Here is a 27,709-nt window from a genome sequence, read left to right as displayed (position 1 = left end):
GAAAGTTTCTCAAACAAAGGAAATGTTCAAAAAAACATTTTACACAGTGATCGCTGCAGACACAAGCATGGTCCCAATGTATTCCACAAGATGACTAAAGTGATTTTTTTTCAAAGCCATTTCCTTCGACACACCTTTGTTTTTTACCTCAATTTATTAGCTTAATGGAAGACTTATTTCGGTACTCGATGCAAGCTATTTCCTATCTCTGTGTTTGAACGATTGGAACACCCTAGAACAGAACAGCAATACGCCATTTTCTGCTCAAACTCTACACTCACTCTCACTTGTTTTAATGCTACGCTCAAGCTGGTTGACCATCATCTGAATTAAGGCGCAAAGAACAAAAACACATGTGACGTCATACGCAACCCAGCAATTGTTAGCATTTTTATATTAGCATTGTACCTTTTTGTTGCAAATTTTGCAGGTATACATCTCAGCGTCAAATATTTTTTTACTTGAATGATATCTGTTGGCATGCTAATGTTATAAATATGTTAGCTTTTTTGTTAAGCTAATTTTGTACGTATACACCTCAGTCATATGTCTAACGTTAGCATGCTAGGATTTACGACATTTTCAAGTACACCTCAGAGCAATATATTTTTGTACTTAACACATGTTACAGTTAGCATGTTAGCATGCTAACATATGCATGCTAGCATATTTAACTATTTTAGTCGGTATCCACATGAATGTCATATATTTTGGTATTTCACTAATGCTACCTGTAAGCATGTTAGCATAGTACTGTTAGAATGCCTACTACTTTTTTTTAGCTAATTTTGCTCATATTTTTTGGTACTTGACGCTACCTGGCCAGTGTGCTAACTGTTAGCATTTCAGTGAAACTTTGGCTCTTCAGCATTCACATGAAATTTCTATCAAAATTGCATTTTCTAGTTCTTAGGGAAAAAAATAATTGTACTGGTTTTAAAGGGGAAAACTACCAAAATCGTCGCCGCATCATTTGATAAATCAGTCCTGGGCCTTCAGTGGGAAAAGTTTGGGCACCCCTGATTAAATGCATGTACATGATGATGTTACTCACCCTGTTGCAGGTTGTACCATAGCAAAGCGATTTTGACCCAGATGACATCCACACCAAAGGTCCAGTTAGTGCCGCTGCCATGGGCGGAGCTCCTTCTCTACTGGCTGCTGTCCTTTGGCTCTCATCTTTACTCTTTTTATGAACTTTACAGATTCTCAAGAGGTAGGGTAATACAATAATAGCTACCCTGGTTTGTTGATTTGACAGGAAAATAGAGTTGTTAATGTTTGGGCCCTGTGTTTCAGAGCACGAAGCGGGATTAAACAGAGAATTGCATCTGGAAAAAGGACTTATTGGAGGTTTTAAAAGGGTAAGTTCAATTGTTATTTTAGACATGACTTAAATGCCCGTAATTAGAGATGTCCGATGATGGCTTTTTTGCCGATATCCGATTTTCCGATATTGTCCAACTCTTAATTACCGATTCCGATATCAACCGATACCGATGTATACAGTCGTGGAATTAACACATTATTATGCCTAATTTTGTTGTGATGCCCTGCTGGATGCATTAAACAATGTAACAATGTTTTCCAAAATAAATCAACTTAAGGGGAGGGGGGCGGGGTTTGGGGGGGGTATATTGTAGCGTCCCGAAAGAGTTAGTGCTGCAAGGGGTTCTGGGTATTTGTTCTGTTGTGTTTATGTTGTGTTACGGTGCGGGTGTTCTCCCGAAATGTGTTTGTCATTCTTGTTTGGTGTGGGTTCACAGTGTGGCGCATATTTGTAACAGTGTTAAAGTTGTTTATACGGTCACCCTCAGTGTGACCTGTATGGCTGTTGACCAAGTATGCCTTGTGTGTGTGAAAAGGCGTGATTGGGCCGGCACACAAAGGCAGAGCCTTTAAGGTTTATTGGCGCTCTGTACTTCTCCCTATGTCCGTGTACCACTGCGTACAGCAGCGTTTTAAAAAGTCATACATTTTACTTTTTGAAACCGATACCGATAATTTCCGATATTACATTTTAAAGCATTTATCGGCCGATAATATCGGCAGCCCGATATTATCGGACATCTCTACCCGTAATATATATTCAGTATATGTGTGTTTGTTTAGGATGCAGCAGACTTTGAGTGGACTTTCTGGACCGAATGGGCTAAGAAGTCCTTGCTGTGGACTCTGATAGGTCACGGTGTCATATCCAGATTGTGCAGCATCTTCTACCCACAGGTTGGAAACCTCTTGTGCTGTCTCACCCGGCGGAACGCTTCCACTGAGTACTATTTCCACATTCTGCCAACAGTTTCGAGCAGCGGTGCTCACAGTTTATGGATTCTTAGCAGCCAGCAGCGTGTTGGGTCTTAAAGGTGTAGGCGTGCTGCTCCTGCATCTGGCGTTGTCGTTTACCGTGGCCCAGCTGAAAAGACCCGCTCTTTCATGGACCTGCAACCTTCTGCTCCTCTGCACTCTTCACATCCGGCCTCTTCAGGAGATCCAGGTGGGTCCTCTTAAAGGCACAATAAGCAACCAATTACAGTGCGATTGAAGGGAGCACAGCCACAGCAAATAGTCAAAGCTTCAAAGTCAATCATCATCCAACCATCCATTTTCTACCACTTGTCCCTTTTTGGAGCCTATCCCAGCTCTACTCGTGTGGAAGGCGGGGTACACCCTGGACAAGTCGCCACCTCATCGCCGGGCCAACACAGATAGACAGACAACATTCACACTCACACTAGGGCCAATTTAGTGTTGCCAATCAATCTATCCCCAGGTGCATGTCTTTGGAGGCGGGAAGAAGCCACTCAGTGAAAAATAGAAACGTTAGGTTGGTTGAGTTCGAACAGTGAGTTGCCCACCAGACTCGCTCTATCCAACATTATATTATCGAAAACATTTTAATAAGGTGAATTATTAAAGAGGAGGTGGCAACTTGTCCGGGGTGTACCCAGCCTTCCACCATATTGCAGCTGGGATGGATGGAATTATTCAAGATCTGAAACTACATTTTCAGTTTCTCTTCAAGGGCAACATCACTTTTTGGGGCAATTTTCCTTTGATTGTTTGATTGATTGAGACTTTTATTGGTAGATTGCACAGTACAGTACATATTCCGTACAATTGACCACTAAATGGTAACACCCGAATACGTTTTTCAACTTGTTTACCACTTATCATTCACAATCCTTTTGTAAGACAAAAACACTTATGTTTTCCTTTTTTTATTGCATTCTTACAATGGAACGGCTACGAGTCGCTCGATAGTGCCGCTAAAGCAGTGGTCCCCAACCACCGGTCCGTGGACCGTTTGTTACCGGGCCGCACAAAAATTATTTATTTATTTATTTTTTTTTTAAATTAAATCAACATAAACACAATATATACATTATATATCAATAAAGATCAATACAGTCTGCAGGGATACAGTCCGTAAGCACACATGATTGTATTTCTTTATGAAAAGTGGGACAAATTTTCAAGCGTTTGTGTCCGCAGCTACAAAAAGGTTGGGGACCACTGCTCTAAAGCACTTAAAAAAACATCCAAACACCTCCATCAAGGTTTTATATACACGCTGTAAGTATATATGTAATGTAGTAACAAGCACATTCAAAATAATTTGTAATATTTACATATTTTGCTCATTTTAGGCATTAGTTTCAAAAACTTACCACGACGTTCGCTTTTTCCCTCGACCACATCACTTATTACTACTCACTGCAGACATCATGAGAGCCAACAAACATAATAAAACACCACATACGTCACTAGGATGCCGATGTACATTTTATCATTATTACTATAATATTTGTTCACTAAGTAAGCAAAAACTCTTATTGCAAAAGGAATATTATTTTAAAGGGTAGAAAAGGAAGTGTTTTGCGGATATCCTGTGGAAAAGGGAGACATGACAGTTGCGGATATCAGCCTCGGGCAAAACATAAAAAAATAAATAAAACTCCGTAACAAAAATAACATAACTCCAATACAAGTCACATAAAGCATTATTACCTAAAAACACAACAAAAATTACATCAGCCGACTGCTATGGTGTTGATATATTCCCGTTTAAATGAAGAATGACTCACAATCCTCACAAAGAAAAAAAGGGCATGGAACAAGCCTCTTTTTGTGTCTTTCTCGCCATTTTCGGGTCTAAATCGTATGCCAAAGTTCACCAACTTGTCGGATCATGTCATCATCCTTCTACTATCAAGGTAAGAGGCATTATTTATAATCTAAAATAAACTTTCACAAGCTCCAAGGCGAGAAAGCAGCTCACCAGCTGATATCGATATAGCAGCAACAAGCTTGTTGGTTCTCTGTGACAATGCGCCGCTAAAAATAGTTTGTCTGTGTTTGTGCTTATAACAATATCACTAATACTTGGTTAATATTTAGGTCACACAATGTAAATGGAGTATTGCTGGTGCTTGTTGGACGATCTCATTCTCTCCATTTTAAGCAAACCTTTATTTACGTTTATTTACGAGTTAGAATACATTAAAAAAATACATAAATCTGTCTTCTTGTCTCTCATAATGATTGTGAGCAAAAGGCAAAATTAAAAAAAATTGCAGTTTCCCTTTAAAGAGGTCATGTTATGATCCCCCCCCCCCTACATTTAAAATACTTCCTTGTGGTCTACATAATATGTAATGGTGGTTCTTTGGTCAAAATTTTGCAAAAATCATGTTTTACAGACTGTTTTCAAGCCGTTTTTTGACCGTCTCTTCAGGATGCGCCGTTTTGTGGGCGGCCTTATTTATGTGCCTCCACTTATTCTCCCCATCATCCATGTTGTAGTTTTTAGCGCTTCCATGTGGAGTCTATGGACAGATGTAAGTTAGAACTGTATTAGAAATGGCAACAGCGGAGGATGCATGTGCATGTACGAGCCTGTCTGCCCCACAACTAGAGGATAGACAAAAAGAAGGCGCTCATTGACTACTACGTCAGACTACGATGGTGGACCTGCTCAAAGCACTTTGGGTAAATTTTTAGAGATATCCGTGGGGAAAACGTCACAATTGGGGCAAATGCCAAACGGCTTGTTTGGAGGAAGTATGAAAGAAGGCAAGATTGTTTCATAAATATCTTTACCACGCCTTAGGGGTTTAATTTCACATTTTCAGACCTTATGCAGATCCCAAATACACAAAAACAGGTACCAATAGTTGAGAAATTGTAGTTTTCAATATTAGGTCCCCTTTAAAGGAAACAAGGATTCTAGAAACTGTACAGCAGGGTGTGCAGGAGGAAACATTATTTACTTATTACTTTAAAACACATGAAAAATAATTAAATAATGATAGTTATGATAGTCAACAATGATACATCTCAACATATTTAGTCATATTCCTCAATCAACAACTTGATTGTATTTGATTATAGAAATATTATAGAACCAATATATGATAATAAAGTGTCAATTGTATACCTGTTCATAATACATAATTCATTTATGCCTAATGATGCACATGAATAGTGATCTATTCTTTACAAGATAGTCACAATACAAAACCCTATAGCAAGAAATGGCTGATTCATTTAGAAATGCAAAACCATTTATTATGTTGTTATGGAAAATTATTGTATGTTTGTACTTTTATTCCAGTTCATCATTGTAATATGAAAAATATTCTTTTGCACATATTTGTAAAAATCAATCAGAAATGCCACAAAAGTGGAATTTAAGCGCTTGCAAAGACGCAAGGCCACACCTGGAGTGGTGTAATATACTTTTAACCGGGCAAAGAATAATGTATCTAAATGTTATGTTGATAGGTAGGTAGGTAGGTCTTTATTGTCATTGCACAAGTACAACGAAACTTTGTTTTCAGCACAAACCCGTTCAAGATTAGACAAACAAACAGTGTACAGGGTTACAGAACAGGAACGCTGATGGGTCCCCACAAGGCGCCCCGTAAAAGATGGGAAAAAGGTCAACGCTGGGGAAGGATGAGTAAAAAAAAAAAATTAATAAAAAAAATACAATCTAGGCTCCTAAGGGGGCCCAGTCTGGAGTGGAGAAAAAAAGACCTCCATAGCAAAGCACATATACATATTACAACGTACATCTCAAGATATCTAGCAACAGAGGGGAGGGAGTGGGGGGCCATGGTGGAAGGCTGCAGCTCTCAGGCGCTGCCCATCCGTCCATCACCCCTATGGGATTTGCGTCAAGGGCGTTGGATTGGGGGTGGGGTATGTGTGTGTGGCGTACATTTTTTGTGGATGTGTGTGTGTAAGCCTGCAGTGTGTCTCTGTTCCGCGGCCTTGATGTTGTGGAGCCGATAGTCATTCCAAAGTCAACAACAACAGGTGTGTGTCCATGTTAGACAAAAAAGGGAGTTTGTTGTGTCTTCGCCGCACTGTCCTTCGGGAGAGTCTCGAAGCCAGGGAAACAATCCAAGTTAGAATATAATATAATAATGATATTTTTTCTGTGGGGAATCAACACATTTCCTGTCTTAATTGCACAGAGAGGCTGGTACGACAGCGAGGAGGAGTACTACCTGCTACTCTTCAGCGTTGCCGTGGGAAGCCTTCGCCTCATCAGCTTCAGCCTGGAGCACTGCTGCCGCCCCTCGGGCCGCGACGGCGCCCTGCAGCTCTGCTGGTTGTTTTCGTACGCCTTCTACCATCCGTTCTTCTACAACGGCCCCATCGTGACATACAACGACTACGTGGAGCAGGTGAGCGAGGCCAGCCGAGGCACAGAGGGAAAGTGTTTCACTTTCGCCTGCGGGAGATTGACGCTAATTGCTGCTTTTCAGAGCGGGTGATGTGAGGTCATCTTTTGAATATAACAGTGGGAGACTGTTAATGCTGCATGGACCTTTCAATGTCTCGCTAATTATGCTTTTGTTACTTGTAATCAGGCCTGTTTTATACTGTTAAATACTACTACTATTATTCACAGATGCAGAGGCCTGCAGAGGAAAGTGACAGGCTCAAATTAGGCTTCCGCTACTTGTTACTCAGGTCAGGACGCATCCTGATATGGTGGTGCATTGCAGAATACATGATCCATGTCATGTACATGCACTCCATCCAGTCCAATGAGACCTTCCTGGAGATTCTTCCCCCTTGGGCCTTGGGTAAGTTAGTTTTATTGGTCCATGGCACATTCTAAAAATACTATTCTACAAAGGAGTTCAAAGGCAACTGTAAAGTGTGAAAAAAGGCATAATGTAAGGAGAAAACATTTGAATGTAAATACTAATAACACTACTAATTAGAGATCAACCGATGTGTATTTCTTTAGGGCTGATACTGATACGATTATTAGGGGTGCAACGATTTATTGATTTATATTCCTAAATGTCAAGTATACAGATTAATGCTCGACAAGTTTGCCTTCCGGAACATAGGTATCAGTCTACCCCAGGGCAGCTGTGGCTACGAAAGTAGCTTACCACCACCAGGTGTGAATGAATGATGGGTTTTTAACATGTAAAGCGACTTTGGGTACTTAGAAAAGCGCTATATAAATCCCAGGCATTATTATTATTATTATTATTGATCCAAGATTGTTTTAAAAGAGAATTGATCAATTTTATTGATACTAGAGAAAGGAAAACATTGAATTTTAAGAACGGCAAGTTTTATACTTTTAAAAATAAGAATGTTAAACGTTAAGTGTATTTTGCCAGTCTGTAACATCATTAACACAAAAATGGCGGATACCTACGGTGGCTGAGAAAGGTCACAATAAACGCAAACGCCACAAGTCAGTATCATTAATTAGCAGCTGAGAGCACCAGAGAAGAATTCTCACAAGAACTCAAATAAATGCCCTGTTAGATATGAAAGCATATTTGGGGAGAGGTATTGACAATGAGAGTAATGTTCATTCTGAAATAATTTTTTTTCAAAAAGGGGAACGTTTCTGGGCTGGTGCTTGAGCAGTAGTTATTACTATCTACTTCGCTAATTATTTTATTTCATAACTAAATACTGGTATCATATTTGTATATTGTATCTGCTGATGAAGTTATGTTGTGGTTGTTAAAAAAAAAAAAAGTTTGACTTGATACCGATATACGTCAAAATGCCAAATATTGGCGTCGATAATCAGTCGATCTCTACTACGAGTAATATGTTTTGTCACTAATAACACAAAGCTGACACCACTTCTTATCATATATTATGGGTTGGTTTTAGTTTGCATAAAAAATTATAATTCCTCAAATGGCCCCCAAATCCTAGGATTTTCCATTACGCGGCCTTCAGTTTTACACCACTGCTTTAAAGCATGTTTTTTGTCACTGCAATGGAATGGAATGGATTAAAATACTTCACATGTTATGGTCTTAATTATGTTCTCATTGAGAACGACTGTACAAACCCCCTCCTCTCTTTGTGGCAGGTGGTCTGGCGCTGGCCTTGGTGCAGTTCTTCTTCGTCAAGTATTTGGTTTTGTTCGGCCTCCCGTCCATGTTGGCCACCTTGGATCAGCTGGTTCCGCCGAACCTGCCTCGCTGCGTCAGCATCATGTACAGCTTCACCGGCATGTGGCGGTGAGTAAGCCCGCCGCATTCCTAAGCAACGGCTAGCGAAAGCAAACGCACCTGCTGCACTTTGGAGAAAAAAAATGGGTGCATTTAATGTCAAGTGCTTTTAAAGTGTGTTGGCAATCAGACCTGCGACAGTGCTGCCCACGTGCTCAATTGCCTCATCTTCTGCCATTACCGGTAATCAGAAGGACAGGTCACCTACACGTCTGCGTCACTTCTGACTCCACATGACAGTCCCTTCTTAACATTTGCAGTATCTTTGCGAGTAAAACAAGTGGTTAAGGGTCAAAGGGTTAATGTAGCAGAGCAAAGCACTCTAACCATAGCGCCAATAATGCCTATTGAACACGCAGTACTGTACAGAGAGTGGATATTTACGAGCAACATTTATGAGCCTTGCGAGCGAATGAAGCGTCTATACGAGGGGTCGACAACGTGCGGCTCCTAATGCGTTCCTTGATATGGCCTTTTCGGAAGAGATTTTTTTAACACTGCAGTGTCTTTTTAATTTCTGTAACTGTAAGGCCTTGAATGTGTACAGGCTGAGTACTGACTGGTGATTGGATGAGTGCGAGAAAGGCAAAGAAAAGAGAGGGAGAGCCAGTGGGTGTGTAGTGCAGGACTTCTTAAGTAGTGTGGCGAGCGTAAGAGGCCATAGCGTATATCTTAGCGTATATAATTTGGGTATAGGAACCAAAATGTATTACGATACCTTTCAAAATAAAAGGAACGACAAAAAAAATTAATTGGTGCCTTTGTGTTAATAAACTGTTATGATATATCAAACAAATGTTTCTTATTGCAATCAAATACAATTTTGGCATTAAATAACATACATCTCTTTTAGTAGTAAGTAAACAAACAGGATACAATGGCTCCTAATTTGGATGCTGACGTATGCAGTTACATATTGTCATTTCCCATTGTATTTTTTCAAAAATATGTGAGGCAAGCAGTAGGAAATGGATGGATTAATTATTAATCTACTTGTTTTAACATGTTATATCTACGCTTCTGTTAAAATGTAATAATCACTTATTCTTCCGTTGTGTGGATACTTTACATTAAGTTGCAGGGTCATAATTTCCTGAGATTATAAACCATAAAAAGAGACAAAAGAGTTTGTAATGATAAAAAATATTGATGTAATCATCGTGGTATTGACTAGATATGGCTCTTGCACTTGGTATCGTTAAAATCAATATTTGTGTAGACCCACCCATGTGTTTACATTCAGGAGCGTGAGCTTGCTGTTAGCGGCTAGTTATTGTATCCTCCTATGGTGTGTAGTGAAGCATGTTTAGCTATCTGTTGTCCTTCAGGGATGATGCATGTTAGAAATGTAGTTTATTTGTCGCAATCATGTAGGCGAGGATTAGTGATTTAGAAGTAGGTAAAACACTGTGTGGACGGAGGTTAGCTGCTACTAGCTAGCTATGTTTTAAAGCGCCGTTTGCAAAGCGACGCTTCAGTATTTAAAGCTAAACCTTTATTAGTTTTAAAAGCAAAATATGCCTATTGTCCCTCTTTTGTCTTTATTCTGTTTCTGCTTGCAAGCGCTGTTGAATTGCGACATCCGCCTCGGTGTGCAGTCAGGCGCATGGAAAAAAGTACCGGTATTTTTCAAATGCAGTATAGTACCTGTTTTAATTAATTGGTACTGGTGTACCGTACAACCCTGATCTTGACACATACAGATAGATAAATAAATAAACATTCACTTCAGAGGCGCGTGAAAACATTCTGTTCCCTAGAAAAAATGAGCGAGTGTGAGCAAGTTCCAAACAGTCTGCTTAATGCAATGCTTTTTTAAATAGTGGGGCGTGAGAGGTATTGGTGTGATTGCATATTTAGTGCTTTGAAATAACTATCTTGACACAGAGAGATAAAACAAATAAACATCAACTTCAGAGGGGTTGTGAAAAAAATGATGTTCCTTCGGGAGCGTGTGACAGAAAATAATTGAGAACCACTGTTGTAGTGAAAGAGTTTATTACACGGACAGATTTATTTGCCTGTTAAATTAAAAAGAGATTCAAACCTTTAAAAGTTAATAAGCTTTTGGGGGAAAAACTTTTGTTGCCTAAGGTTGCCAAACCCTAGGTCTATGCTGTGTTTCCACTAAAGGGGGCGCCATTGCAGAAGGAAATAAAAGGTCTCACTCAGGATAAGAGACTATAAGAAGGTGAAATTCTTCTCCAGATCTGATATTCTGGAATATTCCCATTGCCTTCATCCAGCAGGATTTACATCTAACCTCTGCATTGCAAATAAAAGAAGCAATGCAACGGATAATGTGCAAAATCAAACTATGTCTTTAGTAACTGCTGCACATAACGCTGAGAAGGAAAGCTGCATCTCCCCAAAGACAAGTGGCCCACTACAATAGTGCTGACGGCTGACGTACGCCAATCCTACGCATGTGCTGAGCTGGCCCACGTCGACAACATTGATGGAATGCATAAAGCTGTCGGCTGTCGGACAAAAAGAGCTGGGGTTTTTATAGGCCTCGGCCCGAAACGTCTCTGGAAGACATGCTTCTTCTAATCTTCTTAATGACAAGAGAGAGCGAGAGACAGGAGAGCTGCTGACACACAAACACATGCGCCCCTCAGTACACTTCACAACCGGCCTGCGTTTATTTAGTAAATGAGGTGTCTCTCGCTCAGCATATTGTCATGGAAATGTGGGAGTTTAATTACGTTCCTTTTTCTCTCTGTCTCTCCTCTCTTCTAGGCATTTTGACAAGGGTCTGTATCGATGGCTCCTCAGGTAAGAGGCCCTTCCTGACAACATGAACACATTACAGTGTTTCCCATGGGACCGCGCGCTATTTATGGCAATGGGTGCCCATGGCGCGTATATGTCATTTTTACGGCAAAAACATGAAAAGCAAAATACATGTTTTTTGAAACACATACAGTTAGTTTTTGTGTTTATTTTTCATGTCACAAGCATGGCCAAGATGCCTTTGAGTGCTTTAAGATGGGGGGGTGGGGGGGGGGGGGGGCAAACGTATGCTCTGGCAAACATCTACTGTGCAAAGTTGAAACGACAAGCTACCCAGGGCTGCAACTAACGATTATTTTTATAGTCGACTAGTCATGGACTATCTTAACGATTAGTTGACTAATCGGATTATAAAGCATACACGTATTCAGTGGCTGTAATTTAGTCATTACCTTTTGAATTCAGTTATTTTTAGGCATGTGCTTTACTAACAACAAAGATGACTAATTCATTTATAAATATTTATTCATACTGTAACTATGCTGCTCATTCAGCAGTTACGAAAATAAAAATAACTATTAACTGATGTATACAAGTAATTGAAGAATACAAATAATAATTTACCATTTAAAAGTGTTGTTAAGTAAATGTGAACTTAGAAAAAAGTCTTATAGCATTCAGTACACCACTAACAGAATGAAGTTTGTGATGACAAGCAAAATAACAAAATAACTTTGAGAGGAAAATAAGTTGGGAAAAAAAAGTTTACCCCCCCCAAATGTACTGAAAAAGAACCAAAATCGTGGCCTTAAAACCGAGGTACGGACCGTAGCGTGGGTTACCTGTACCTTTTCACTTCTAGTAAACACAATCGTACATATGACAATTGTCAGCTGTTAGCATATACCTTGATCAAAATGGCGGAAATGTCTGTTACAAGATACTGCAGTAATAAAGAGTAGGGTTGCAACTAGAGATGTCCGATAATATCGGCAGTCAGATATTATCGGCCGATAAATGCTTTAATATGTAATATCGGAAATTATCGGTATCGGTTTCAAAATGATCGGTATCGGTTTCAAAAAGTACAGTTTATGACTTCTTAAAACGCCGCTGTGTACACGGACGTAGGGAGAAGTACAGAGCGCCTATAAACTTTAAAGGCACTTCTTTTGCGTGCCGGCCCAATCACATAATATCTACGGCTTTTCACACACACAAGTGAATGCAAGGCATACTTGGTCAACAGCCATACAGGTCACACTGAGGTAGCCGTATAAACAACTTTAACACTGTTACAAAAATGCGCCACACTGTGAACCCACACCAAACAAGAATGACAAACACATTTCGGGAGAACATCCGCACCGTATCACGACATAAATATGGCAGTGCACCATGGCATTTTTTTCCATAACTTGAGTTGATTTATTTTGGAAAACCTTGTTACATTGTTTAATGCATCCAGCGGGGCATCACAACAAAATTAGGCATAATTATGTGTTGATTCCACGACTGTATATATCGGTATCGGTTGATATCAGAATCTGTAATTAAGAGTTGGACAATATCGGAATATCAGATATCGGCAAAAAAGCCATTATCGGACATCTCTAGTTGCAACGGTAATCTGCATAATCCTGCACAGGACAATCCGACTTGATTAAAAAAAAAAAAAATTGTGTTATTAGTCGAGATCAAATGATATGAAAACATTAATCGTGATAATTTTTTTGCCACATTGCCCAGCTCTATTGTTCACACGCTTTACATCAGGGGTGTCCAAACATCTTGACTTGGGGGCCGCAGTGGGCTAAAAAAATTTGGCCGTGGACCGAAAGCCGACTGAATGTAAAGTAACTATGTGTGTGTGCGTGTGTATGGGTGGTGTGTGCACATATCACATTAATATGATGGATATATAATTCATATTATGGATATATAATTAACATAATAGGATATTAAGATTATGTGAAAGTATGACTCCTACCTTGTTTTGTAATCAATTAGAAATAACAAGCAGCTAAACTGCGCCAAACATGGATAAGCGTGGAGAGAGTATATTACATTTTTCCCATCATGCACTAATGGATTTAAATGGGTGTAATTTATAATTTTTTTATGGTGTTTGGATGTTTTGGACGTTCAGTGAGCAGGTTGTGTTATGTGTGACAGGTGTGTTGACCTTTGCGTTATATGCATTTGTTTTTTTTTTGTTTGGATTGTGTCATATAACTAAATACTGTTTCAAGGGTCATTGATCTAAATTACTCACATTGTCCACAAGAAGGCAGCAAATATTTTGCATTCAGGATTTGCCTTGTGTTTAGGATGAATCTGAAAGCGCTATGCGGTTCGATGCTTTGTTGAACTCATGACGTGTTGCGGGCCAAATTGAAGAGGCTTGGTTTGGATACCCCTGCTTGACATGTTTTCACCCATGATGTTGCAAGTGTCGGTGCTGAGCCGCGTCCCTCCGGGAAAACACGAGTAATGACATCACGACTATTGTCGACAAATGACACATTTTCATGTCAATGAATCGTTGCACCTGTATAGAGTACATTTACAAACAGTCCCATAATAATGTGTTAATGAGCAAGGCTGAACAGGTAGCACCAAATCTATTTGTGGCGGGTGGCCAATAAAAGTAACATAGTTTACTGCAGTGTCCTAAATATTCTTGTTTTACTATACCTCACTGGCACAGATAGATGAACAAAGATACATTATCATTGGATAATTTCCCGCAGCACACCTGGTGCTCTCTCGCGGCACATAAATGTACCACGGCACACTAGTCGGGACTCACTATCATAATTGAACTCATCCAACCAATGCTGTACTGTTACTAAAGAAAAAAATAGGCAAGGGTGCCATTCTGCAGCTGCCAGCGTGCAGGCTTCATCATAAATAGACGAGGACGCTGCATTTGCATGTGGGCTTTCTCATGATTATGAGCTCGCGTGTTGTTGGCGAATAATAGTACGTGTATTTGTTGTGTTCACGCCCGCTGAACCCTGGAGAAATGCCTCCTTGTTTAGTATGTGCATATGGAACAGGAGCAGCAGCAGCAGCCGCCGTTTGCCAGGCTTACGCCGCCGACTGGGACGCCTTTTTATTATTAGTTTGTCTGCCTCCTTAATGATGCACACCGTGGCCTGTCGGGAGTTGGTGATGCGCTTGGCGGATGCAGGTTGCTCCGTCAAGGCAGCGCCGCCATTGCACGCTTGTCTGAAAACACGCTGCGATGTTCCGTGAAAATGTTCCTTTGTCACTTTTTTGTGTTTTTACGCGACACGACTATTCTGTGCAAATTAATTGGGCGTGTTTTGTTTTGATATTCATGACATTGTGACAACATGACCGTTTACTGTAGCGTATACAACACACGCACAGTTTGGTTAGTGAAGTATAATATTTTTGGGGAGGTGGAAAAATATAGAAAATATAATATTTATTTCTTTATTCTCATATTGGCAGGGTGTCCCCCCTGCCCCCCTTCAGGTTACCCCAGAGATTAGGGCCGTGAACTACAAAAGGTTTATATATATATATATATCAATCAATCAATCAATCACTGTTTATTTATATAGCCCTAAATCACAAGTGTCTCAAAGGGCTGCACAAGCCACAACTACATCCTCGGTACAGAGCCCACATAAGGGCAAGGAAAACTCACCCCAGCGGGACGTCAATGTGTTATATATATATATATATATATATATATATATATATATATATATATATATATATATATATATATATATATATATATATATATATATATATATATATATATATATATATATATATATATATATATATATATATATATATATACATATATATATATATATATATATATATATATATATATATATATATATATATATATATATATATATATATATAATATGTTCAAAAGTTTGGGGTCACATTGAAATGTCCTTATTTTTGAAGGAAAAGCACTGTACTTTTCAATGAAGATAACTTTAAACTAGTCTTAACTTTAAAGAAATACACTCTATACATTGCTAATGTGGTTAATGACTATTCTAGCTGCAAATGTCTGGTTTTTGGTGCAATATCTACATAGGTGCATAGAGGCCCATTTCCAGCAACTATCACTCCAGTGTTCTAATGGTACAATGTGTTTGCTCGTTGGCTCAGAAGGCTAATTGATGATTAGAAAACCCTTGTGCAATCATGTTCACACATCTGAAAACAGTTTAGCTCGTTACAGAAGCTACAAAACTGACCTTCCTTTGAGCAGATTGAGTTTCTGGAGCATCACATTTGTGGGGTCAATTAAACGCTCAAAATGGCCAGAAAAAGAGAACTTACATCTGAAACTTGACAGTCTATTCTTGTTCTTAGAAATGAAGGCTATTCCACAAAATTGTTTGGGTGACCCCAAACTTTTGAACGGTAGTGTATATACACTTTTTTAAATTTCATCTGTAATTTCTCAACATACTGTATCTTCACGTTGGATTGATTCTAGCCGGCATCTTTATATTTTTGAGTCTGTACTCCTTAATGAAAAAAGTTTGATCAGCCATCAAACAAAGGTACTCTGACACAAAACCTCGCAGATCTTTTCTTTTCTTCCCACGTAAGTGATAAGTCTGCCGCCTACGACTGTTCAAGTGGTTCCAATTCATTAGAATTTGAATTGCAAATGAAAGTTTCCATTTCAGCCTGAGTCCGTTGGAAATTGTCCTCCCCTTACCTTTCCACCCATCCCCTCCGCTTTAATGGCATCACTTGCAATTATCCCGCCGCGGATGCAAAACAATAGCCGGCACACAATAATACGAGGAGCGTTCGTGCTTTTAAACAGGCTTTAATGCAGTCGTGAGATTATGTTGAAATTTGTCCGAGGAGCTCGGCGTAGGTGTGAAGCGATGACTCAGATGACACCCGTATCCATGGGCAGCTAAGTGGCTCATTCTTTGCCATTCCATTACCTGATGCAGGTAGTTAGCAGGCCAGCTGGAGGGCCCTTGACGGTCGTTAGATTGAAATTTTGGTACTAAAGTGCATATGAAAAGGAACGTTTGATCCCGAATCCTTGCAAATTTGCTCCTTTGTGGATAAGTTGTCCATTTAGTTGTCATTTACTCAAAGCAGGGGTGTACCGGTGTTCTGTTGATATCGGCTACCCAACGCTACTGAGCATACACACAAACGCAAATATTTTTCAAATATTTGCCTCGAACAAAACACCCATCGAAATCAGCTGCCTCGTATGCCTCATGTACAAATAAGTGGTGATTTTTAGTTATGTTTCTTTTATTGTATCTTCTGACCAGCGAGCAAGTAGACAATTACAGCGTGAGAAAGTTCACATTGTACTGTATATTAACGGACAGCATATAGACAAATACAGCGTGAGGAAGTTCACATTGACGCAAACAATGGTATAGCTTACATGTTCGTCTTAATCACTGTTTTACGCTGCCTTTTCGAGGAAGCAGCGAAATTCGACAACACTGGTACATTACGATGACGAGTTTGGTTTTATGGTCACAGTAAACAAGTACAGTAGGAGGACAACATGCAAAACATAAAACTGTTAAGCATTTTTGTAAACTGCTTTAATGATGATTTTATGTATACACTATGCTGACTAGCTCCTACCCCTCCAGACAGTGGAGAATGCATATATTTTCAAGTGTTCTAAAGGCTGTATTTCTTTCTGCTATTATCGCATTGTAAGGGATGGTCTCCTAAAGCTTTGGTAAAACTTGATAGTGTTGCTATTCTGTCTTGGTGGTCCTTCTTACTCAACATATATGTCATCCGAAAGAACTTTGGATTGACCAGTGTGTTTTATTCCCAGAGAGGAAGACTGGTCGGACGCAACAAGACCCGCTTGCTTAGCTTGACATGCAAGTGGATTGCATGGACTGAGTTAGACTGGACTGGACTAGTTTCTCATGTTATCATGAATGTAATTGTGCCCACTTGGCATCCATTGCAGCCGGTCACCCAGGTGGGCCCCATCCCAAGGTTTCTTCCTTTTCCCATTTGGGCATTTGGAGGTTTTGCTTGTCTGGACGTGGGTTCTGATCAGAGGATGTTGTTGTGGTTTTTGAGTCCCTTTGAGGCACTTGTGATCAAGGGCAATACAACTAAACTTTGATGATTGATTGATGGATTGTTCAGGTTTTCTTAAAGGGGAAAGCGTCTTCTAAGTTGTGATTGATTCAATGCCCTGATTGATTGAGACTTTTATTAGTAGATTGCACAGTGCAGTACATATTCCGTACAATTGACCACTAAATGGTAACACCCGAATATGTTTTTCAACTTGTTTAAGTCGGGGTCCACGTTAATCAATTCATGGTAGGATGAATACAAGGATTTGGATGAATGGTCATGTATATAGACAATTGTTCTTTACCATGAATTGATTAACGTGGACCCCGACTTAAACAAGTTGAAAAACTTATTCGGGTGTTACCATTTAGTGGTCAATTGTACGGAATATGTACTGTACTGTGCAATCTACTAATAAAAGTTTCGATCAATCAATCAAGTGTGTGTATATAACTAGTTCTAAGTTCCTGCAGTCCACCTTTGCCAAAACCTGCTCCTCCGATTTCCGAGCTACGTGTTTCTAATAAATCACATTGTGCATCGACACTCCCTGTCCCTCTTTAATTGCCATGTTGCTCTTGACAAAGGAAGCCAACAAGCTAATAAGCCAATGGAGGTTGTGATTGCTGATGGAGTTGACGCTCCAAAAAACACAGGTTCAAGTGTTTTGGCGGAGAAGTGCACACCAAAGGGTTTTAAAAGGATTGCGACTGCGGCAGAAGCACAGTAACTATTTTGAATCGTGTGAATGAATTTTTTTTATGTTTAGTAAATGAAAGTTCCTTATGGTAATTGCAGCAAAAATACCGGTGTTGGTCCCATATGATATCAACACGTACAGTAGCTTTTATTAGACAAGGCTTGATCGAGTGAAACAATGATAGGTATGAAAAACACTGAACTATTTATTATTAACCTTCTGGAATGGACTTATGCTGTCTTTGGGTTGAAGTGGAGTGGTAATTGTTTTTCAGCAACACGTGGTGGCCACAATAATTCATTAAGCTCCTGACGCGGTAAATTTAACGTGTTTGTTACTGGATACTGGGGGGGATGACAGGGGACACAAAGCAATAACAATACTGAAATAAACTGCAACAAAAAACAGTGCAATAAACAGCAGTAACAGTGCAATACATTTTAAAGGTGCAATATACAGTACACATCACATCTTTCAGTATTACCGTTTTTCTTCATTTTTTTTATTTTTTTTCATAACATGGACACTACTGCCTAGTTTATCTTGTTATATTCTTATTTTTACTGTTATATTTTTATTGTTAATGTTACTTTTTATTTTTTATTGTTATTGTTATATTTTCAATTTTATTTCCATTTATACCTCCATTATTTACTTTTTAAATTATATCTCAATTCTCCACACTGCTGCTGGAATTTAAATTTTCCTGAGGGAACTCTCCTGAAGGAATCAATACAGTACTATCTATCTATCTATAAGGTGTAAGTGCAAATTCTTACTTTTAACTTCTGTTCGTCTACATATAAATTTAGCATGCATGTTTCTCGCATCTGCTTGGGGTGGTCAAATGTTACGAAACGAATGTACCAACGCATGCATTTTAATATGCTGCTCTCCAATCTGCTGGCGCACGGTCGCTCTCATCCTCCAATATTGGCGAGCTGGCCTCGCTATTCAAAGCCTCCCAAAATTCTGGCTCATCTTTCAGGAACTTTTGATGAGCCACAGGGTAGCTGAGATAATGAGTTTGCAGCCCAGCGGCACACAAAACCAGCCTACCTGAGACCTGCGCTATCAATGTTCTGCTTCTGCTTATATCTTTTTTTTGGTTTGTTTTTTCCATTACATCAGCATGTAGTGATGAAAGATGTGTTTGCGTGAATCACTTTATTTCATTCAGTGACATCATCAATAACAGGGCAGGATTGTTATTCCCGCGGAGTGTCTATTTTTGCTCCAGGCGCTAGAGCTCCCTTCATCGGATTTAAAAATCTATGAACTTGACATGATGGATTGTAGGGGCGGACATTTTTAACCCCACTTTTTTCCCCTCTTGCATCCGCACTCATCATTTACTGCATCCTCACAAATGATAATGATATAGCTTGTGGTTTTCATGATGATAATACTAATAATTCCTTTCCCGTCCCTCCCACTCGTGTTGCAGATACATCTACGTGCCTCTGGGAGGTTCGCATCACGGAGTTCACTACAAGATGTTGTCCACAGCGCTGGCGTTTGGCTTTGTCTGCCTTTGGCATGGCGGCCATGACTACCTACAGTACTGGGCCCTGATGAATTGGCTGGGGGTTCTGATGGAAACAGGCCTGAAGGCTCTCTTTGGCTCAGCGCTTGTCTACTCCTTTTTTGTAAGTTCCACACAAACACACACACACAGTACAATATATGACAATAACCATCGAGTTAGGAAAAATACACTTCCGAAGTCGTACAAAACTTTCAAATTTAAACAATACATTTTCCTGAGGGAACTCTCCTGAAGGAATCAATAAAGTACTATCTATCTAATATATGTACACCACATGTCATTTTATTTGGGGTGGGGGGTGGGGGGTGGTGGTTCTTTTTTTGCAACATTATTTCTAGAGATGTCCGATAATATCGGACTGCCGATATCGGCTGATAAATGTTTTAAAATGTAATATCGGAAATTATCTGTATCGGTTTCAAAAAGTAAAATGTATGACTTTTTAAAACGCCGCTGTGTACACGGACGTAGGGAGAAGTACAGAACGCCAATAAACCTTAAAGGCACTGCCTTTGCGTGCCGGCCCAGTCACATAATATCTACGGCTTTTCACACACAAGAGAATGCAATCATACTTGGTCAACAGCCATACATCACACACAGGGTGGCCATATAAACAACTTTAACACTGTTACAAATATGCGCCACACTGTGAACCCACACCAAACAAGAATGACAAACACATTTCAGGAGAACATCTGCACCGTAACACAACATAAACACAACAGAACAAATACCCAGAACCCCTTGCAGCACTAACTCTTACGGGACGCTACAATATACACCCCCCCCCCACCCCCCTAACCTCAACCTCCTCATGCTCTCTCGAAATGTTTTATTTAAAACTGTGATATTAACCGTCAGAGGTTTTGCAGCATTTATCATTAATACCATTTATAGGTACATCCCTACTAGGGATTTATACATAGTACCGGTATTTTTTGGTACCGGTTCCTAATTAGGTCGGTCCACTAGGACCGTAATGTTTCTGAACTAACAATACTGCTAACGGTATTTTTTGTTCCAGTGGACGTAATTATGACAATGCTGCCACATTCAGTTCAGCTGCCACACATTAAAATCAAATTTGAATGATGCCAAATAAGGAGCAACACCACACACATATTTGTAACAATATTTCTTCCTCAAAAGTCCCTCAAAGTCACGCACGCTGTGTCAGTTTGAAGTGAACGCACTTTACTCACGAGTCACGACCGCGTTTTATTAACCGTCCTCCCATTAATCCAAGTCAAGTCAAGTCAAGTCAACTTTATTTATATAGCACGTTTTCAACAACTTTTAGATTGAACCAAAGTGCTTTACAGGTTAAAAAAGCATGGAGCAAAAAAAAAAAAAACTAAGCAAAACAAAAAACAAACAAAGAACATAAACAATGAATGTGCTAAACAAGATAGTGCAAATGCAATACGGTAAAAGGGGTCGAATAAAAAGTTTTAAAAAATTTGCAAAATAAAAATAATAGAAATAAAAGTGCGACAAATTGAAAAATACAACTAAAGCGAAGGGGTGGGAGGGGGGGGGGGGACTAGAAATGGTGGCCTAGTGGGCGGACTCAGCTCGGGTCAAAGGCCAGCGAGAAGAGGTAGGTCTTAAGGAGGGTTTTGAAGACCCCCAGGCTCTGGGCTGACCTAATGTGGAGGGGAAGGCTGTTCCAGAGCTTAGGGGCGGCAACGGAAAAGGCTCTGTCCCCTCTGGTCTTTAGCCTGGATCTGGGGACAGCCAAAAGCATTTGGTCAGCTGACCTCAAGGCTCTAGACGAGGTATGGTGATGCAGCAGCTCGGTCAGGTATTGTGGGGCCACGGGCCAATATTGATACACTCAAAAAAGGGGGTAAAAAATGAGGCAATATAATAATCCATAAAGCAATATGGCATCCACTGTGACTGACAGGTCTCTGGTTGCTGTCTGTCGTCACTCAATTGCGCCTCGTTTACGTGTCATTAAAGCACATCTTGCATAAATGTGTTTCAGTTAGTTCTGTCTCTTAACTACAAACTGTACGATCAAGCATTACACTTGCTCACTGGGTCTTTTTATTTGTATAATACACACACATCGGCAGCGCAGCACTCAATATGGATGTCACTCAAATACATCTGTGTGCAACATGAACACAAATAACAATTCCTAATGTTACGAAATACACACCCACATAACATGCTAATTGATTGTATTGATTTATATGATATGTTTGATATCATGTAAAATGTCTGTGTTCTGCACATGCATGCCATACATCAATATTATTTCCATCTGAGTGTAATTGTAAAGAATAGAAACACAGTGTTGGATCTGTGTGGTGTTTAGAAGATGATGACATAATTGCATTTCACCTTGCACTGCACACATAGTTGACTTGTTTAAGGCTGAATAAAAAACAGGTGTTGATTAAAGACTACACTGCTCTGAGATGTTACAGTACATCATGTTGGAGGTGCTATGGTTGAATTTGTGCTAATATAAATGCTAATTAAAATGTATTTTTTTCACATCTTTTTTTCCATTAATTACTTATAGTACCGGTAAGAGTACCACTTAATACCGGTAAATGTATTGTATCAATAAAATCTTAACGATAAATATCCCTAATCCCTACAATAGACTATATGGTTTTTTTTTTAGATTGAGCAAAATTTATTATTTTATGTTTAGATGGCTTTAATAATGTTTTAAATCGTATTACGAAGGTCGTAAACAGGTTTTTTATGGGCTAACTATGAAAATATTGGATTTATGAATAAGAAATACTACGGTCCTTTGCGGAAATTCCCCTATCACGGGACAACTGTACTCATCTTTAGAATATTTTCAGCAAGATTGATTGAAAAAAAATGGCCGCCAACAAGCAAAATGGGCAATGCTAAGTACCGCCGGCATACGGGGGCGACATAGCTCGGTTGGTAGAGTGGCCGTGCCAGCAACTTGAGGGTTCCAGGTTCGATTCCCGCTCCCGCCATCCTAGTCACTGCCGTTGTGTCCTTGGGCAAGACACTTTACCCACCTGCTCCCAGTGTACACCCACACTGGTTTAAATGTAACTTAGATATTGGGTTTCACTATGTAAAGCACTTTGAGTCACTAGAGAAAAGCGCTATATAAATATAATTCACTTCACACTTCACAATGGATTGTCTGTCAAATCAAAAAGGCCCAAAAAAATGCCCCCGGGCTGCACTTTGGACACCCGTGCTTTGAATTATAGTTGACTTGCAAGGGTTAGGTGGAGATAAAAAAAATTCTAAATTTGAAAAAAGACAGCATCTAAAGTGCTTGGAGTGGTTACAGTGAACGTGCGCACACACCCACACCATGAATTGATTTACGTGGACCCCGACTTAAACAAGTTGAAAAACTTATTCGGGTGTTACCATTTAGTGGTCAATTGTACGGAATATGTACTGTACGGTGCAATCTACTAATAAAAGTTTCAATCAATCAATCAAAACACAGCTTGGATGCTGTCAAGGTGTGATATTTAGGTGAGCAAAAGTCTTGTTTGTGATACATTTTCCGCATCGTTCTCCCTTTTGCTCTGTGGAAAAGGTTAACCTCCTCAGAGCAACAGGTCCGCCGTACGTGCACGACACATTTTTATTGGTGCTCGGCGTCTCCCACATTTAACAGTCACGCTCTCCGGTGCTTCCCCGGCACTTCACTTATTTGTGCGCTGATTTCCCAGGAGCGGCATTTCTCTGCGGCAACAAGGAGGCGCTGCGCCGCGTTCCTCTTGGCCTTCTCCACCGCCATGCTCATCCTCTCGAATCTGGTCTTCCTGGGGGGAATCCATGTCGGCAGAATCTTCTGGAAGCGTGTCTTCCTTCAAGGTAGAGTGGCGTTGTACTGGGACAGTCACCACACACACTGGTTGTGGCTTTTTTTTTTACACATGCGGGCTTGCTGGTGGAGCCTCCAGTAAAAGATTCTGCCGTTTTTATGCCTCCCAAATAGAGAGACATCTGCTGCATCCTGGCTCATTTGCTTGCCAAAGTAACATGCTCATCGAGCATGCGACTACACCATCATTCAATCTGACATTTCAAACTGGAATGTCACATTACCCACTCTAAACTGTTTACGTACAGCTCTTTTTCTGCTCGTGTATCTGGCTCTCGAGCAAGCAGCGTCGTTTGCACGCTGCCAAAGATTACAGCGAGTGCCATGTGGTTCCAGGCAGGAAGCTTCCAGTCGGCTGAGCAGAGCTTTATAGCCGTGCACAACTGCTTTCAGTGGCAAATGCCGGGAGCGAGTCAAAAAGCATTTAAATGAGTTCTTTGTCCTTTTTCAAAAAGTCATGTAGCAGCATTTTGTGCAGCTTTATACAAAAGTGTCCAATAGGACCAGAAAAAGATTCAACTAGATTTACCGCTAGTTGCCTTTGTGAAAAACAGAATCTGGAAGGGTCAACAAAGTGCTTAAGTTGGCAAGACTAGCTGCATTCCCATTACCCCTGAAAATGCGCAAAACCTTGATATCGCAGTAAGAAACTGGTAATGGTAACACCTACGGCTGGGCGATATAGCCTTTTTTTAATATCTCGATATTTTTAGGCCATGTCACGATACACGATATATATCTGGATATTTTGCCTTAACCTTGAATGAACACTTGATGCATATAATCACAGCAGTATGATGATTCTATGTGTCTACATTAAAACATTCTTGTTCATACTGCATTAATATATGCTCATTTTTTAAACTTTCATGCAGAGAGGGAAATCACAACTAAGTAAATTTACCAAAACTGTATTTATTAAACAGTTATTAAGCAGTGGCAAATATATATTCATGTCATTTCAAAACAGAAAGTGCAAGATTGTCAGAGACATTTTAAAACAAGCTATAAGTGCACTTTTGTGAATGATGTCACCAAGATGACATATCAAACCAACACTAAATTAAAGTGTACTTTTTGTACAGAACGCCACTACAATAGTTTAAAACAAATAAAGTGCACTTTTGTGCATGATGTTACACAAGATATTTCAATAACTGTCAAATAAAAATTAGCTGCTTAATAGGTTCCTGCGGACGTTATCACCTTCTGTTGTTGACTTTTTTTTTTCATACGGTGTAGATGTGGAAATAGTTGCTTGGGCATTTTGTGGGTGTGGCACCGGCCGGAGATGTTGACATGCAGAGTTTCAAGCACTCCTTATTCTCTAGCGGGTGACTTTTCAAATGATGCTACATTAGCAGTGCTGCTACTTTTTGTAGCAACGCTTTTGCCGCGTAAATGTTGAACATATTCCCTCTTGAAGCCAAACCACCGCCGGACGATGGATCCCGTGCTGTTTTTCTTGGGATTTAATTCTTCCTCCATTTGTGACCAGATTCGCACCTTCTCTCCCTCGTATTACCACCCGCACCTCACCGTTAGCATCACAGCTAACGTTACCATGTTGCTACCTTTCTGCTCCGCGGGAGCGTGTGACGTTGCACATGTGACGTATGTAAGAAGGTGCGTTTGGTTTATGTCTCTGTGAGAAGGAGAGACAAGAAAGAGTGGGAAACGCCTGCAGTGTAATGCCCGCAGCTAAAAGCAACTGCGTGAGAATGTATACTCGAATATCAGATATACCATATTTTTCGGACTATAAGTCACAGTTTTTTTCATAGTTTGGCCGGGGGTGCGACTTATACTCAGGAGCGACTTATGTGTGAAATTTTTAAAACATTACCATAAAATATCAAATAATATTATTCAGCTCATTCACGTAAGAGACTAGACGTATAAGATTTCATGGGATTTAGCGATTAGGAGTGACAGATTGTTTGGTAAACGTATAGCATGTTCTATATGTTATAGTTATTTGAATGACTCTTACCATAATATGTTACGTTAACATACCAGGCACGTTCTCAGTTGGTTATTTATGCCTCATATAACGTACACTTACGCGTACACTATTCTTTATTTATTTTAAATTGCCTTTCAAATGTCTATTCTTGGTGTTGGGTTTTATCAAATACATTTCCCCAAAAAATGCGACTTATACTCCAGTGCGACTTATATATGTTTTTACTTCTTTATTATGCATTTTCGGCCGATGCGACTTATACTCCGGAGCGACTTATACTCCGAAAAATTCGGTAGTCATTTTCTATATCGCACAGAGACAAACCCGCGATATATCGAGTATATCGATATATCGCCCAGCCCTAGTAACACCCATATTTCGAAAAACCTCGCAAATATCGCTTAAACATTTTTACGTTCTCATGAGGTGGTTTTTCAAACGTTTCGATATCAAAGTGTGTCGCAAAAGCACGATGAAAACACTTTTTCAACTAGGGCTTCCGATCGGTCGCCCCGAGGGAGCGAGGCGATACCGGGCCATACGTAAGGACGTTGCCTTTGAGCGATCAACCGCTGCCTTCGTCTTCGATGGACAATAACTGCAACAGCAGTGGCTGCAATTGTAATCACAGCTCCAAAACCATGGAATCGCAAAACGTACATCTTCCTCAAAGGCCAGACGAGATTTTAGTAGAATTAAAGCTGCAAGCAGCGTTGGTCGGGTCCGCATTTTGGCAGGTGCTAGTCCTAGGTGTCCCAATACTTTTGTCCAGTGGTAGTCCTGAGTGAGACCTACATAGAGGTTTTTGTTTCGTGTCTCTACGATATTCATACTGGGAGTTAGAGGAAGTTGTGTCTGTGTCTTTTTCCTAGGTGCTGCGGCACAGTGGTTGTTTTCTTTGACGGCGCGTAAAATCACAGCAGCGAAGCAACTTTAGTGCTGCGGGTCTTTGAAGGCTCGTAAAATCAAAACGGTAGCACTTATCAAAAATCCGTACAGAACGTTTAATCAGAAGGGTTCAATCTCTCTCCTGTAGCAGTTTGAAGCCGAAACGACAAACACGCTCAAAGGAGATAACGTTTGATGTTTGGTGACCGGTTGTAACAAAAATTTTGTTTTGAAGGAGGAATAGCAAACTTCCTGTTGATTTTTGCTGAAGGATGTCAATCTATGAAATGTAGGTCTAGGCGAGACCTACATAGAGGTATTTGTTTCATGTCTCTAAGCAGTTTTGTCTGAGTTTTCCTCTGAGGAGCAGTTTTTTCTCAGTTTTTTTCAAAAATTATGTAGAGCACAATTTTGAGTTTTGGGGTTCGGTTTTTTTTTAGATCGCAATTTCCACCAGTCCCGCTGTGTGTGAGAATTTTGGTGAGTTTTGAAGTATTTTAAGGGGGTCAAATTACAGCCCAAAAATCAAAAATGAGTGTTTTTAGTCATTTTTTGTCTTGAAGGGGAAATTGCCAACTTCCTGTTGGTTTTTGCCCGAGGATGTGAGATTATGAAAGGTAGGTCTAAATGAGACCTACATAAAGGTTTTTGTTTTATGTCTCTACGACATTCCTAGTGGGAGTTAGAGGCAAGTTACTTCCTAGGGGGCGCTAGAGAGCAGTTTAGATTTTTGGGGTTTGGTTTTTTGACTAAAGTGTGCTGTACCACTTTTTGTATGTGTGTGTAAAATTTGGTAAATTTTGAAGCATGTTGAGGGGGGCAAAGTAGTGCGCAAAGCTGCGGAATAATAAAGAAAGAATAATAAAACCTTACAAATACAATAGGTTCCTTTGAGGACTCCCTGGGGGAGTCCTTTGTACAGGGTACAGGGCGGACCCTAATTACGACTCTTTAATGGAAACACCTACAAGTCGCAAATGTACTTTGTCGCAATTTTGGAAATATCGCTTAGGAAACACAGCTGTTGATGCCTCCTGCTGTGTCTTCTTATTCTCTGGCAGTCTGGGGGCATGTAAGGTATGTTAAGAAGCAGAGTTACGGTGCAATCTACTGTACGAGGTTGAAACGACAAGCTACATTCACACGAGGTGGGAAAAATGATCAATTCTCCGATGCTTCACGATTAGAACGTGGATGATTCCTGAATTGATGGACAAATGTCCAAATATTGATTATTGACGAACGTTAAATAAAGTAATACAGTTTTAAAATGCGGCATTAATGCCAATGTTCTGTAAATTCATTATTTTACGTTAGCGCAAGTTAGTACAAGCAGGGGAGGACAAGCTATGCTAACTGCGGCGCTATGCCAGCTTGAATGTGAAGTAGTGAA

The 27,709-nt window shown here is 40.0% G+C and overlaps 1 protein-coding gene across 5 annotated transcripts in view; it reads left to right on the top strand.

Moving 5' to 3' along the window:
- Positions 1 to 27,709, top strand: part of hhat (hedgehog acyltransferase) — a 94,981-nt gene that overhangs the window by 5,194 nt on the left and 62,078 nt on the right. For all 5 annotated transcript variants that reach the window (XR_009827374.1, XR_009827375.1, XR_009827373.1 and 2 more), the window contains exons 2-11: positions 1,065 to 1,216; positions 1,300 to 1,364; positions 2,113 to 2,226; positions 2,300 to 2,494; positions 6,483 to 6,695; positions 6,923 to 7,100; positions 8,372 to 8,522; positions 11,256 to 11,291; positions 19,505 to 19,706; positions 23,308 to 23,452. Coding sequence is in view for 1 of the 5 variants with exons in the window: in XM_062059573.1 (XP_061915557.1) it covers positions 1,096 to 1,216; positions 1,300 to 1,364; positions 2,113 to 2,226; positions 2,300 to 2,494; positions 6,483 to 6,695; positions 6,923 to 7,100; positions 8,372 to 8,522; positions 11,256 to 11,291; positions 19,505 to 19,706; positions 23,308 to 23,452 (1,420 nt within the window). In the remaining 4 variants the exon portion in view is untranslated. The remainder of the gene's footprint in view (positions 1 to 1,064; positions 1,217 to 1,299; positions 1,365 to 2,112; positions 2,227 to 2,299; positions 2,495 to 6,482; positions 6,696 to 6,922; positions 7,101 to 8,371; positions 8,523 to 11,255; positions 11,292 to 19,504; positions 19,707 to 23,307; positions 23,453 to 27,709) is intronic.

The sequence above is a fragment of the Entelurus aequoreus genome, linkage group LG09, assembly GCF_033978785.1.
Source record: "Entelurus aequoreus isolate RoL-2023_Sb linkage group LG09, RoL_Eaeq_v1.1, whole genome shotgun sequence".
Lineage (NCBI taxonomy): Eukaryota > Metazoa > Chordata > Actinopteri > Syngnathiformes > Syngnathidae > Entelurus > Entelurus aequoreus.
Note: the sequence above shows the minus strand (reverse complement) of the source record. Positions and strands in the feature narration are given on the sequence as shown.